General features: G+C 39.4%; 1 protein-coding gene across 1 annotated transcript in view; it reads right to left on the bottom strand.

Annotated features, from left to right (window-relative positions):
• Positions 1-13,380, bottom strand: part of lmtk2 (lemur tyrosine kinase 2) — a 33,519-nt gene that overhangs the window by 7,342 nt on the left and 12,797 nt on the right. The window contains exons 4-9 of the mRNA XM_086289077.1: positions 12,291-12,367; positions 11,417-11,532; positions 11,089-11,176; positions 4,548-4,678; positions 1,942-2,026; positions 1,252-1,373 (exon numbers count right to left, since the gene is read on the bottom strand). Coding sequence (XP_086145203.1) covers positions 1,252-1,373; positions 1,942-2,026; positions 4,548-4,678; positions 11,089-11,176; positions 11,417-11,532; positions 12,291-12,367 — 619 coding nt within the window. The remainder of the gene's footprint in view (positions 1-1,251; positions 1,374-1,941; positions 2,027-4,547; positions 4,679-11,088; positions 11,177-11,416; positions 11,533-12,290; positions 12,368-13,380) is intronic.

Genomic DNA, 13,380 nt, shown 5'->3' with positions numbered 1-13,380 from the left:
ATACCTCTGTTGTCATGAGTGGTTATTTAAATTATTGTTGCCTTCCAATATTTTCTCTTTTTTTTAGAACATTCTCTGTAAACACTTGAGAAGACTGTGTGGGAAAATCAGCAGTTTCCAAAATACTCAGAGCAGGACATCTGGGACCAACGAACATGTTCAAGGTCACTTTCTTCCCGATTCTGATGCTCGGTTTGAACTTGATGAAACAACAAGTTGTCTTGACCATGTCTACATGACTAAATGCATTGTGCTGTTGCCATGTGATTGGCTGATTAGATAACTGCCTTAAATAGTACCTAATAAAGTGGTTGGAAATTGTATTTGCTGTAGATTCAGTGTAGCTGTGGGATTACATAATAAATACTAACTTTCTCTTTACCTCAGGAAACGTTTAGAATGTCAACATAGTTGTATTCAGTGGCAAATTAGGTACTTGGATAATATGGTAAATGGTAAATGGCCTGCATTTGTATAGCGCTTTTCTAGTCCCTAAGGACCCCAAAGCGCTTCACACTACATTCAGTCATTCACCCATTCACACACACATTCACACACCGGCGATGGCAAGCTACATTGTAGCCAAAGCTGCCCTGGGGCGCACTGACAGAGGTGAGGCTGCTGGACACTGGCGCCACCGGGCCCTCTGACCACCACCAGTAGGCAAACACGGGGTTAGTATCTTGCCCAAGGATATTTGGCATGCAGTCAGGAGGCAGCCTGGGATCGAACCACCGACCTTCTGATTAGTGGCTGACCTGCTCTGCCACCTGAGCTACAGCCACCCATAATAGACTTAGTTTTTAATGTAACCTTTATTCAATAAAGAAAATATAACTTATATAACTACTAAATATAACTAAAATATAATTACAAGTCATTTGTAAGATTGTCCTGACTAAAACAGGCAGTAGTAACTGTGAAGTCATGGAGGGGCTCAAAAAGAATACTGTGAGGAGACATGTACAGTTGGTGAACTGTCAGGATTGTTGTTTTAATCTGCTGAACATTAGCAAAACTGTAAGTAATCATTTACTATGATACTTTACTTTGTTGTATTCCAAAAATAAATCATGTTCCAATTACATGTATGTATATTTGAGCTATTGTGGATTTGGCTCTACTTAGAATACCTGTTATAACACATTAATACAGTTTCTCTTCTCTAATGACAGCAAGTGAGCCTGGATGTGTGAGTCAGTTTTTGAAATGCCCTCTAGTGTCAGTGCAGGGCTGAAATCTGGTACATACCACACATTGCTTGGCTTGGTCTGTTCCATAGTAATTACGCCACCATGGCGCTCGCCTACCAGCTCAGGGGCCAACCAACGAAGGGGTGCATACACATCATCCTCTGTGATGATGTAATCTTCCTATGGTAGCACAATTTAAAAACAATCTGTTACACAATTTTTAAAATTTTTTCCAAGAAATACTGCAGAAATATGACCTAAATAAAACGTTTATTAGCTCTCATTGAGGTGGTTCACTCTTGCACTGCCTCCCTCTTTCTTTACAGAAATAGATCTAGTGGGTGACCTTATATCATGAGTATTAAATTCAGACAGCCAAACTGACAGATCAGCAGTATTAAAGGAATGCAGCAGACAGAGCTTCCTCACATATGCAGCATGTCATGTTATATGAGAGGACAGTATTAATTCTTCAGTGAAATATATCGTTGATCAAAGGAAACATGTACAGCCTCTGATAAAGTCTGTTTATTTTCAGTCTGTTCATTTGCAACTGGTTGCACAAGCACTGACTTCAGCCAAAAAACATGGCCAGACTTAAACATAAATAAAACTGACTTGCATTTAAACAGTGCTTGCCTACTTACTAACTACTCAAATCACTTCATGCGTATTCATCCATTCATATAATGCTTTATTCTTTGCACTTTTAACACTTTTATGCATCTCACTTAAGGTTTCTCCTTACTTTATATCTGCAGGGTCCAATGCCATAGTCTCCCACTTTGACTGTGAGGTCTGCAGTCAGGTAGCAGTTCCTCAGTGCTAGATCACTACAGGAGCATAAACACAGACATGAGCATTACATTTTGAGTGGTGAAGACATTCAAGACAAATTCACAACTGCTACAGCATTCACAGATTTGGAAGAAAGACTGAGGCCATCACTAATGAAATTATTTAGCTTATTCGGTTTTGTTTAGCCTATGCTGGCATTACCATTTAGAAGTATAAAAAAGGAGTGTGCAAAACAATCAACAAGAATCAAGTGAGGAAAGTTTGGCAAGGATCACAAAACACTTAAAACATTTAGAGGAAATTAGAACAGGGTCTTTCTTATTTTTTCTGTCTTTCACACTGCAACAAGCTGTGGGGACTATTCCTGACTGTGCATCCAACAGCAGGATATGATTTCTGGAGGGAACCACAGGCTGTGCAGACTTTTTGTTAGTCTGCCAGGGGAGGGCGTCACAAGCTCTTGAGACTCAGTCTGCTCATTAAACAGCCATATGGTAGTTCATTCACACTGACTGAAGAGGCAGGCTTTGGTTTCCCTCTAGCCCTGCAGCATTCCCTGTCCACAAGCTCCAAGGCCTTTTTACCCACCCAATGACAAACCCTGCTGACACAAGTATTCTTGCATGCACATGGCCCAGCTACTGTCAGACCCACTGAAACCCCTGTAAGATAAATGGAGCTGTATTTTAAACTCTCCTGTCCCCTGTCCTCTGCTGCTGGCTGACAGCCCAACATACAGTAACACAGCAGTGAGGAAGCAAGTCCAATATCTTAACCCTACAAGGTTAATGCAGGCCACAGCAGTGATCGCTTCCATACCTTACCATCCATACAGACACTTGCGCAATTTGGTATCATGGTTGCCAGCAGAAAAAGCAACATAACTAATATGTCTTTGTATTGAACTGTCATTGTTAACACAGAAAGAATAATATAATCTAGTAACCTAATCTAGTCAATAAATGCAGAGTCCAAGAACAACTGACAAAGATCTTTTATAGAAAATGCATGAAAATAACTTTGCTCCCCACTCTCAAAAAAACCCCCAAAATATCAGATACAATGTAAATGCAGCAGCAAATAAAACCTGCAGTCAAAGATAGCACTGTAACTGTTCAGGCAAAGGGTATTTGATCCTTTAGGATGCTTCGACTAACACAGGAGGAAAACATAGCATAACACGCCGCGGATTACAGGAAAATAAACAGTGCAAGCTGTTAGATAGAAACTCTACCTACCTTACTATACAATATAAAGCATTTTAAGATGATCACTCCTGTGATTTGGCACTGGATTAGATTACATTTTTCCTCTTTTATATTATGAAAAGGTGATCTTATTAAACATTAACACAATCATTAACACATTAACACTTTTGTAGTAGAATAATACAATCAAAATCCTGGTAAACCCTAATGAAAAAGCACAAAAATGTCTTATAATGGCTTAAACACCCCTGTCCACGTCTTCCTATTGGGAATCTATTCATGGCACACAGAATAAATTACATACTGTACTGCAACGGGTCCAATTTCACCCTTGCATTACGAAGCTGAGGTTTCAGCTTTGGATACGGCGTGTACAGCACATGGTATTGCTACATAACCATCCTCTCTGTCATTTCTGCCAGCATGTGTCTGTGTGCAGTGTTGTTCAGTTGGTGGTACTTTTTTTTTTTTTAAATTTATATTCTGTGGTTAAAAGTGCCACAGAAACATTTTTACGATTGCAGAATAAATTAGTTCACATGAGAACAGGCTTGTAGAACTCTAGTTGAGTAGTAACAAGGATTAAAACACAACGCCCAATATGAGGCTATCCACTTACACGCAAAAAGCAGAATCATCATATCCCTTTGGCAGCGGACAGCTGACACTGTGGCAATGCATGGGAGCTGTGTAATTGGAACCCCCTGAGCTTATTCTGAGCAGGCAAAATAGAGCTGATGAGCTGAGCATCGTATGTTCCCCAAGTTCCCAACACCCCTTGTACCCCCCTGCTGGCTGGCAGCCAGATGTCCAGTACAGACTGGGGTGAAAATGAAACGCAGCCTTCTCTGCTGTGCACACCATTTTTGGACACCACTGGTACTCCTTAGAGTGGCTGGGCAGTCAGCACAAAAGTAAAACTATTAGTTTACCCTTGTCTTTATAATAATATTATGGAATGCTAATGACTAAGTACTCGCCAAGAGATACTTGGTGGTACGCACCTAGTAAAATGTATCTATAGGACAAACATTAAAACGAATAAGAGCACATACTTGGTGTGATTTTAGTATATTGGGATTTCAGAATAAACATGTTAGTCAAGTACATTCATTAAATAAAAATCACCAACATTTCTACTTATCTTTTTTAACATTAAAATACAACTGGAGCACACAATTTGATTATACAGTCAATACAATCTTTTCTGTCTAGTTGTCAGTGACCACTAGACAGAAAAGCATTTCCCGAAACACCGGCTGTATTGAGTGGAAGGAAAAGCACAACGTTTAGCTTAGTGGGTCAAAACTGAGAGGTAGCTAAAAGTGTTGCAGCTCTGAAGTGCTACCTGTGCAGGAAGTTGTGTTTGTGAAGGTGAGTGACACCAGCAGCAATTTCACAGGCCATCCTCTGCAGCTGCAGCAACTCAGCATTTCTGAACATCCAGTCCTGCTGAGAAAGATAGCCCCGCAAATCCCCCTGCAGAGGCACACACAGATAAACACATTCGCTCATTAGTATCAGGAATAAACATTCAACAAATGCAGCAGAACCTCGTATGTATTCTAGCAATGGGAAGAATTTATCAAGTGGCAATAATTAAATGCAATGTGGAGACATCGCCACACAGGGGCAGCAAAGTCCCCTTCTTCTTCCTGACTTCTCAGCACTTCTCACTGCTGACATGTGAGAAAAATAAATAAGGGTAAGGCGGTTTAATGAGTATTGCTGTGTCACAGGTATATGGGTACAAAAGAATCCAGTTCAGACCAGCGAAATAAATTTGCCTGATGGGGTTCAGACTAGGGCTGGGCCATATTATACCGTTCACGGTAATACCGGTATAATGTTAGGCAACGATAGGAAAATGAAATATCGCGATAGAATGGGAGTAAAACGCGCGTGCGCAGTGCCTTTGTTTTCATACGCACATGGCCGATTGTTGAGTGAAACAGATGAACCAGAATTGGTTTGTAAAAATGGTGCAACTTCAGTGATGTGGAACTGGTTTGGTGTTTGTCCATCAGATACACAACAAAGCACATTTTTTTGCAGAACATGCAAGCGGCCGTTGTTATTGTCATATTTGTCGGACTAAGATGCTCTTAAATCTGGGAGTAATCTGGGTCCTAAACTCCGTATGCTTCAGGTCAAACAACACTGCAGCATCACTTAGAGTTAAAAACTGTCTAAATTCTTTCATCTTTAATAAAACGATCAGCATTGCTGCTTTACCAGGTGTAACTATGAAGTTTAACTTCCAGGCATCCATGAAAACAAAAGTTATTACATTTAACGGAGTTAGAAGTTAGCAGGAAGCTAGCGGAAGTTAGCTCGCTAGTTACCTAAGCATGATATTGCATGTTCTGACTGAGAGATTTCTGAAAAAAATCAAACGTACAGCTCTGCTATCACTTCCAACATAAATGAAGACGGGAAACTAAACAGCAGTGACGTTTGTAGGGTTACTGAAGTTGGGCTAGCTGCTATATAATGATGTGCTACGTGATCGCTAGCGACACAGCTATGTTAGCATAACATAAACAGTGAAGCTGGAGGACGAACACTAACACTTTTCCACTTATAAAAGTTAACGTGAAGGTTCTTCATGGTTAGAGACAAATGCAATCGCATGGCAGGATGCTGTAAACGGACCAAACTTCAGTCAGGAGAACAACTGAGATAATCCATCCACAATACGAGGTTAGTCATTAATATACTGCAGCAACATGGGAATAAAGCAGCTGCCAGAGAATTCAACATTAATGAATCAATGGTACAGAAGTGGAGGAAGCAAGAAGAATGAGTTTAATAAAGTTTGATTTATCTGACTGCTTTGTTTCGCTTAATGTGCCTTATAATCCCGTGCACCTTATGGTCCGAAAAATGCGTACTGCACACTGCAGTTTAATGTTGCAAAGCACCTCTTTTTAACTTCAGTGGATATTATACATGGTTATGCTCAGGATATGTCAGCCCATTTCTACTGGAAATGCCTTTTGGTTAAACTTTCAGCAAGGAATTTGCATTTGCACTGTTACATTTTTATAAAGCTTTTAATGTACATAAAAACCAGTTTCTTGTTTAAGTGAAAATAAATGGAAGGTTGTCTTTTTGCGCTAGTAATGTTGTGGAGTTGTATTTTGTCTCGCATCAATTATATCGTCGGTTATATCGTTATCGCAAATTTTCAAATATATATCGTGATAAATATTTTTGGCCATATCGCCCTGCTCTAGTTCAGACTGAAGTCCCCTCTAAACAATAAACACAGACATGAACTTGATAGAGGACACAAAATGCTGTAAGTTATCAGAGTGACAGTCCTGCAGGGGTCTCTGTGATGGAGCTGGATCTCAGATGAGTGCAGTTTCAAAACACAGTCAACAGGGAGTTGCTGTGAACACTTTAACCAAAACTTTTCAGACTGTTCAGCAACTAAATACTGCACTGTATACTAGAGCTTTGCTAACCATTAACTAGATGATGAACTATGTGAGCAAAGGTTTTTCTGAATGAACCCTGTTACAAACATCTTTTAGCAAAGGTGGCCATCAAAGAGTAACAGCATGATTAGAGCCTGACTAATTTATTGCCAGGACAATCTTAGTGGCTAATTTTAGCCACTTCCCAATCTATTGGTATTTATAACTGCCGATAACTGAAAGTTTTAAAAGCGAAGACAAGTCAGGCAAAAAAAAAAAAACAATTAACCTTCAACCATTCACAAGGGGCAATCTGCAATTTTCTTATTTTTGAACTGTATTGTTATAGAATTTTAGTAAAGACCAAGGATTGTTAGTTTACTCAGTTCTCATTAAGTTTCACAGCAAAAAGTCATGAAGTAGTGATTCTGACAAATCAAACTGTCAGGGGAATTGATGTAGATTAAACAAATGTTTCTTTTAAAAATAATGCTAGTGTATTTAGAATCCACTGATAATGCTAATAATGCTTTAATAAAAATGTCAAATCCCATGCATTTACTGAGCATGCAAGTCTGGGTGTGTGTTTACAAAGGGTTTACTTTTCCTTGAGCCATTTCAGTGCAAGCAGCTTAGATCAGTCGTCTTACGTAAGCACTATTTGTTTGCTTATTCCACACAAACACATACACATACACACACACACACACACACACACACAGACAGACAGAGACAGACACAGACAGACACATAGCTCTGAGAAGGGGTGTTCACTGAAGAGCTATATTCAATATATGGTAAGTGATACTGCGTGCCTATCTTTATGTGAAGCAGGTGATTAGGTTTGGGTTCATGGGGATCCAGCGCTGTTAATGAAATGACATTCACCGTGAAAGGCCAAAACAATTAAGTCTGGTGTCTGGCCTGTTTATAACAAGGATATGTAAAGGTTCCAACACAGATTCGTGCCTAACTCAGTAATCACACGATCAAGTTAACAGTGGTGGGGAAAAGAAAAAAGCTATTTTAAGTGCTTTCTACTGCTGAATTCTGCGACTGGATATTAGAACCACAGCAGGCCAAGGATAGGCACCTTTGTTAAATCGGTTCAAGTTTAAAAAATAATTGATTTTCAATAAAAGCAGTTGTGAGAATGGGCAACAACAACATAACCTTGCTCACAGGGTGATGGTGTAACTTCTTTACAGTATTACAAAGAGAAAAAGCAATCACAGCGATTGCTGCTGTAACAGTTAAAAAAGGACAAAGGTGAATTCTGAAATATAAAAAGAAGAACTGCCACTTGTCTGAGACCTTGAACTAGAAAAGTCTCAACAAACATCTTGGCCAATCACTAGGCAGAAAATCTACGCAGTTGAAGCTTTCACTAACACTACAGAATGTGACATTCTGCAGCCCATGTACCAGTTGCTGGATGTATTTTGATGTCTAAAATGCTTTCAGTCAGGATTACTGGCATGGGTGATACAAAACATAAAAACCGCCATCAATCAAAAGCCTGCCAGAGGGAACGTCACAGTACATTGGCTTTTTGGGATTCACCTTGTCCGCTGGGCAGCTGCAGTGTCACATTTCATGTTTCGACATGTAGCAGATGATTGACACGGCCTCAAGTAGGAAGACGCCATCAGCAAGTCATCCCTTACCTTACATGCAACACAAGCACTTCGACACTTGTTTCTTTATGAAGCAAGTGTCAGCAGCTTATTTTGCTCATCTTGCTTATCACACTGATAAGACGAGACCCGAACCGTACTTGGATAAAGGCCTCAAAACTTTTATCTAGCAAGGGATAGTGAGCATACACATCACTCAGTCGTGCTACCCTCACACATTATCGCCTTCAACAAACAGGACTTGCTCTTCATCATGCCATCCTCCCTAATAGCTTGCACGCATTCATAATAAGTCATTCACCTAGACTCACTTCCATGTCCTGTCAGAGCCATTACGAGAGTTGGCTGGGAAAAACCACAATGCCAGGTCATCTGCCAGGTCTGGGCAGCTGACAATACCCCAGTCTAGTGAGGTTACGCAATCCCTGGCAAGATAAGTTGAACTGGACACTGAGGGACATGTCAGAGAACTGGGAAGCAAGGAGAAAGTTGCTCCAAGCAGTGTTACCTTACGCCTTACCTGGGTACAAACTCTACATTTACAGACAGGCCTAACATTACTAACATTAAAATTAAAAAAATTATATAAACATTAAAATATATAATATATAATATATAAAATATATCAACTTTGAAGTTTTCTCCAACACAACTTCAAAGTCAAAGTCAAGATTTGTCCTGCTAAATAAATCAAACAGAAATGACAGGGTGGTTTATATTTTTAGACAGCACTCTTGGCTTTTTGCATTCATCAGCGTGCACCCATAGGTTTCTTTAGAAAGAGCTTAGTTTACTGCACTCAACAGCCGCTAACACACACACAAGGTGCCAGCAATAAAAATGCACAAACACAGCAACTGGGGGATCTGACACCAGAGGAGCGTAAATGGAGCCTGTTGCTTTGCTGGGCGAGGTGGGAATGTGAGAGGTCCCTAGCTTAGAGTAACTATGTAACTCGGGCCGGAGAAGGAGGAGGCAGGAGAAGAGAGCTTTCCCTCAGTCAGAACTCAACCCATCCAGAATAAATAAAGGAGAAGAGTGAATAAATCAGCTGCCATAATGTAGTCTGAGTGACTTCATTATGATTAGATCATTCATTTTCTTGGCTTTGAGTGGATGGTTTGGGCTTTTTAAGTAATTATTTTTATTTTTTGGGTTTAAACCATTATCTTTACCATATTTATAAAAGAAAACTGGCAACAACTTAACTTATTCAACAACATATACATATTATCTTAAGTTTAAAACATAGAAAAAAAATTATCTTCAATAATCATTTGGTAAAGTAATGAGTGCATGAACTCTCCAGCTTGGTATAGTGCTGATGCTGAGCAGGTAGACAAATGTCTGCCTCATGTCTGCTGCCACTTTAGGGGGCAGCATGAAAAAAAATAGTGCACCATAATCAAAACTACTGGCTGCAGAAGAAACCGAGATCAAAGTGTACAACAAATGTCTTTATATTGTAGTAACATAAATTAATTACAACTATCCACAGCAGCCACTGTCTGTGCTTCTTTGCTGTTTAACATGTTTCCAACCAGTCAGCATTCAATCAGCCAGAGGTAATGCTCCACTGACTTGATGGAGGAGTGCACAAAATAGTGTCTCCATACCCTCTGTGTCAGGTGAATTCCCATAATTCTTTGGTATAGGCAGAGAGCTCTGCAAACAAACCCTTACAAAGCACCATACACTGGCCTTCAGCAGTTACAACCGTCATAAAAAGTGCATGCTGACGAGGTAATTAAGGTACTTTAATGAGCCATAAAATGTGTAGTTTAGGGATGTGTGCGACTAGTCGCTTACACGTCTAATAGTCACTGTTGTCACTAGTTGGTACCAGACGTAGTAGTCATTTAAGCCATTTGTTCAAATTGTAATTGATCTCCAATGCCAATAAATTATTGTGTCCTAAATGTTATACAGTCATCTGCCATCGTTGTTGAGAAATACTATAAATGTGTTAATCTAGGCCTGATCTTTATGTTAAAACTACTAGAATGAGATCATAGATACAAGTGGCGGAACTCAGCTTTCTCCAAAACGTGGATGGGCTCTCCCTTAGCGATATTGTAAGGAGTTCAGTCATTCAGGAGGGGCTCAGAGTAGAGCTCCTACACATCGAAAGAAGCCAGTTTGAGCCGGTTAGTTTAAGTGTTTTTCGTCTTTCTTATCTGTTTGGAGTATAACACAGGTTCATAGTGCATAACGCAAAGTACCATGCATTTAAGCAGAATATGGATTTTGACAATGCCCATTAAATTAAATTTACATTAATATCTGAGTTTCTTAGTTTTAGAACAATCTGTTAGGCAACTAAGAAATTAGTTGCCAGGAATATCCCTGATATAGTTATCCAAATCACAAGTGCAATGTGTCATATCGCAGAAAAAAAGCTCAGTTTGCCAAGTTCATAATAGTGTCTCTATCTGGTCTTATCACTCCAGAGTAGGTCTGGTGACTAAAGACACACCTAGACCGGGTAGTCTCACTACTATATTTAGTAGTTGCTAAGAACCAGTTTCTTGCGAAATTTGAGCATCTCTCACATATCACAAGTTGATAAACAGTTTTTGAGTACTATCTTTTAAATACCTGTGTATGAGCTAATTCTCAAACTCCTCAATTTCCTCAATGAATACAAATTTCTAGGTGAGTGGTGGCTAAAACACCATAAGCACAGCCACTTCACAATCACTGAAAATTCTTGGACAAGGACTGTAGATGGTAGATTGACAACAGCCTAATTTAATTCCCATGTACATATGGTATTATTGACATAATACCTGTACTGGTGTATTTTAAAAAGCATATAGTTACTTACCATTTCACAGTATTCAAAAACCAGTAGGAAGGGAATTGCCTCAACACACTGTCCAAGGCAGTGGAGTATGTTTGGGTGCTGCAAAACTCTGAAAACCAAATTGACATAACAGGTCATTGATTTGATGACCATCAGGTTACCAAAAAAGTTTAAAATAAGCAAACTATACATTGCAATTACTAATGCAATAAGTAAGAGGAAAGATGCTCCGGGTGCAGTAAACAAAACAGTCTTTGATAAGTTGATGACCCTAACCATAGCCTTCTGAAAAACAATAACAGCTCTCTGCAAATGGGGTGCTCTCAAAGAGAGAAACATCAGTTTTTACCTGTATGGATCCCCTTGCTGCAGGAAGTCATTCTGCTCCTTGGCACTTGCATTAGCTTTCAACTCCTTGACCACCACTCTTGTCCCTGGGTCTGTGTAGATATCACTCAACAGGACCTGTTAATACAACAGAAAGAACACGTCACGCTAAACAAAAAGAAAACAAAGATTCATCACCACCACCCAAGTCTAGATGTTTTTTTCTAAGATTTCAAGGAGCACCACTAACTGCAGAGAAAAAGAAAAAGATTTGATTAACAGAGGAAAAGGTGTCCTTTTTTTCCTTGAGAGGTAAGGATTACTTGACACAATATACTACAGTGGCTTGCAAAAGTATTCGCAATCTAATCTGACTGAGCTGGAGCTGTTTTTCAAAGAAGAATGGGCAAGAATTTCAGTCTCTAGATGTGCAAAGCTGGTAGAGACAAACCCTAAAAGACTGGCAGCTGTAATTGCAGCAAAAGGTGGTTCTACAAAGTATTGACTCAGGGGGCTGAATAATTACGCACACCTGACTTTGCAGTTATTTATTTGTAAAAAATGTTTGGAATCATGTATGATTTTCATTCCACTTCTCACGTGTACAGCACTTTGTGTTGGTCTTTCACGTGGAATTCCAATAAAATTGATGCATGTTTGTGGCTGTAATGTGACAAAATGTGGAAAAGTTCAAGGGGGCCGAATACTTTTGCAAGCCACTGTAGTCACTGGTTGTAGCGATATTGATTAATGATTGTCACTTGTGATTCAATGATTAAATCACAAGTGACAGCTTGCCATCTTGTTAAATGAATTTTTCAGATGAGTATTTAGCTCTTTGTCTTTTGTGTGGATGCAATTTTGTGAAGAAGATAATTAAAGAAAAACTATCTTACCTGGCCAAACCAGCCGTTGCCGATCTCTTGGATGTAGCTCAGACTGTGGCGCACGACCTGGAAGCCTGTTGATCCCTCTGTGACACCAAATACCCATCACTGTTATTAAGACTGCCCCAACCGACACATCACAAGTTACATCTGAACCACTTAATAAAACAACAACTTCAAAATAGAAAACACTACAGTGAAATTAAATTGAGAAATTGTGTTGTCACATAGTTGAGTCAGAGATGGTCTTCTTAACAAACTATCTGAAATATTTAATTTTTTAACTTAACCTTTATTTATACAGGTAGTCCCATTAAGGCTCAATGTCTCATTTACAAGAGAAACCTGTTTCAGACAAACACATTGAAATTACAACAACAATAAAACTGCATTAAAATAACAAAAATTAAAAAAAAAAAAAAAAACTGTCTAATGACTAGCACTAAGCACTGTATGCAGCATGTGTAGCTAACTACACCTAAACAGAAAGTACATCTACTTCTTTACATTAAGTTACTAACTAGTTTAACATACCGTGTGTGGATATGAACAACAGGGCTCTAGAGTGCGACCAATTTGGTCGCAAATGTGACCAAATTTTTCAGTGGTGCGACTAAAAAAATAAATAAAAATTTGGTTGCACCTGTGCAACCAACTGTTCGTGTAACAATAAAAAAAAAAAAAAAATCTGCAACCTTCCCTGTGGTCAACAACAGACAGACATTATGCCCCTATCGTGGACTAAACCAATCAGAGATATTAAGGGGCGGGACCTCTCTGATTGGCCGTGGTCCAGTTGAAAGTGCAGGTGGAAGTGGGAGGTGAGTAGCTTGAATAAAGCGATATCAATTCATTAAATCCTGAATTGACTTTTAAATATAACTGTGTTTTGCCAGAAATGCCAGATTCTCAGATTAAAGCTCACAAAACCATTTCAACAACAACCAAAAAGCAGATGAGAGCAGGTACACGGACTCCACACAAAGACGTAAACACAGAACGGACTCGACGCATCAGAATCAGCTTTGTCTTTCTCGGCTTTCTCGCCCAACGGCCCGTAGACGGACACGCTGTCGGAGCTTAGCGATTCTGATGAGTC

This window comes from Aulonocara sp. 'chitande type north' Nkhata Bay, linkage group LG4, assembly GCF_057382095.1.
Source record: "Aulonocara sp. 'chitande type north' Nkhata Bay isolate Kocher_YH1m ecotype deep benthic linkage group LG4, A_spYH_male_GT1.1, whole genome shotgun sequence".
Classification (NCBI taxonomy): Eukaryota; Metazoa; Chordata; class Actinopteri; order Cichliformes; family Cichlidae; genus Aulonocara; species Aulonocara sp. 'chitande type north' Nkhata Bay.
Note: the sequence above shows the minus strand (reverse complement) of the source record. Positions and strands in the feature narration are given on the sequence as shown.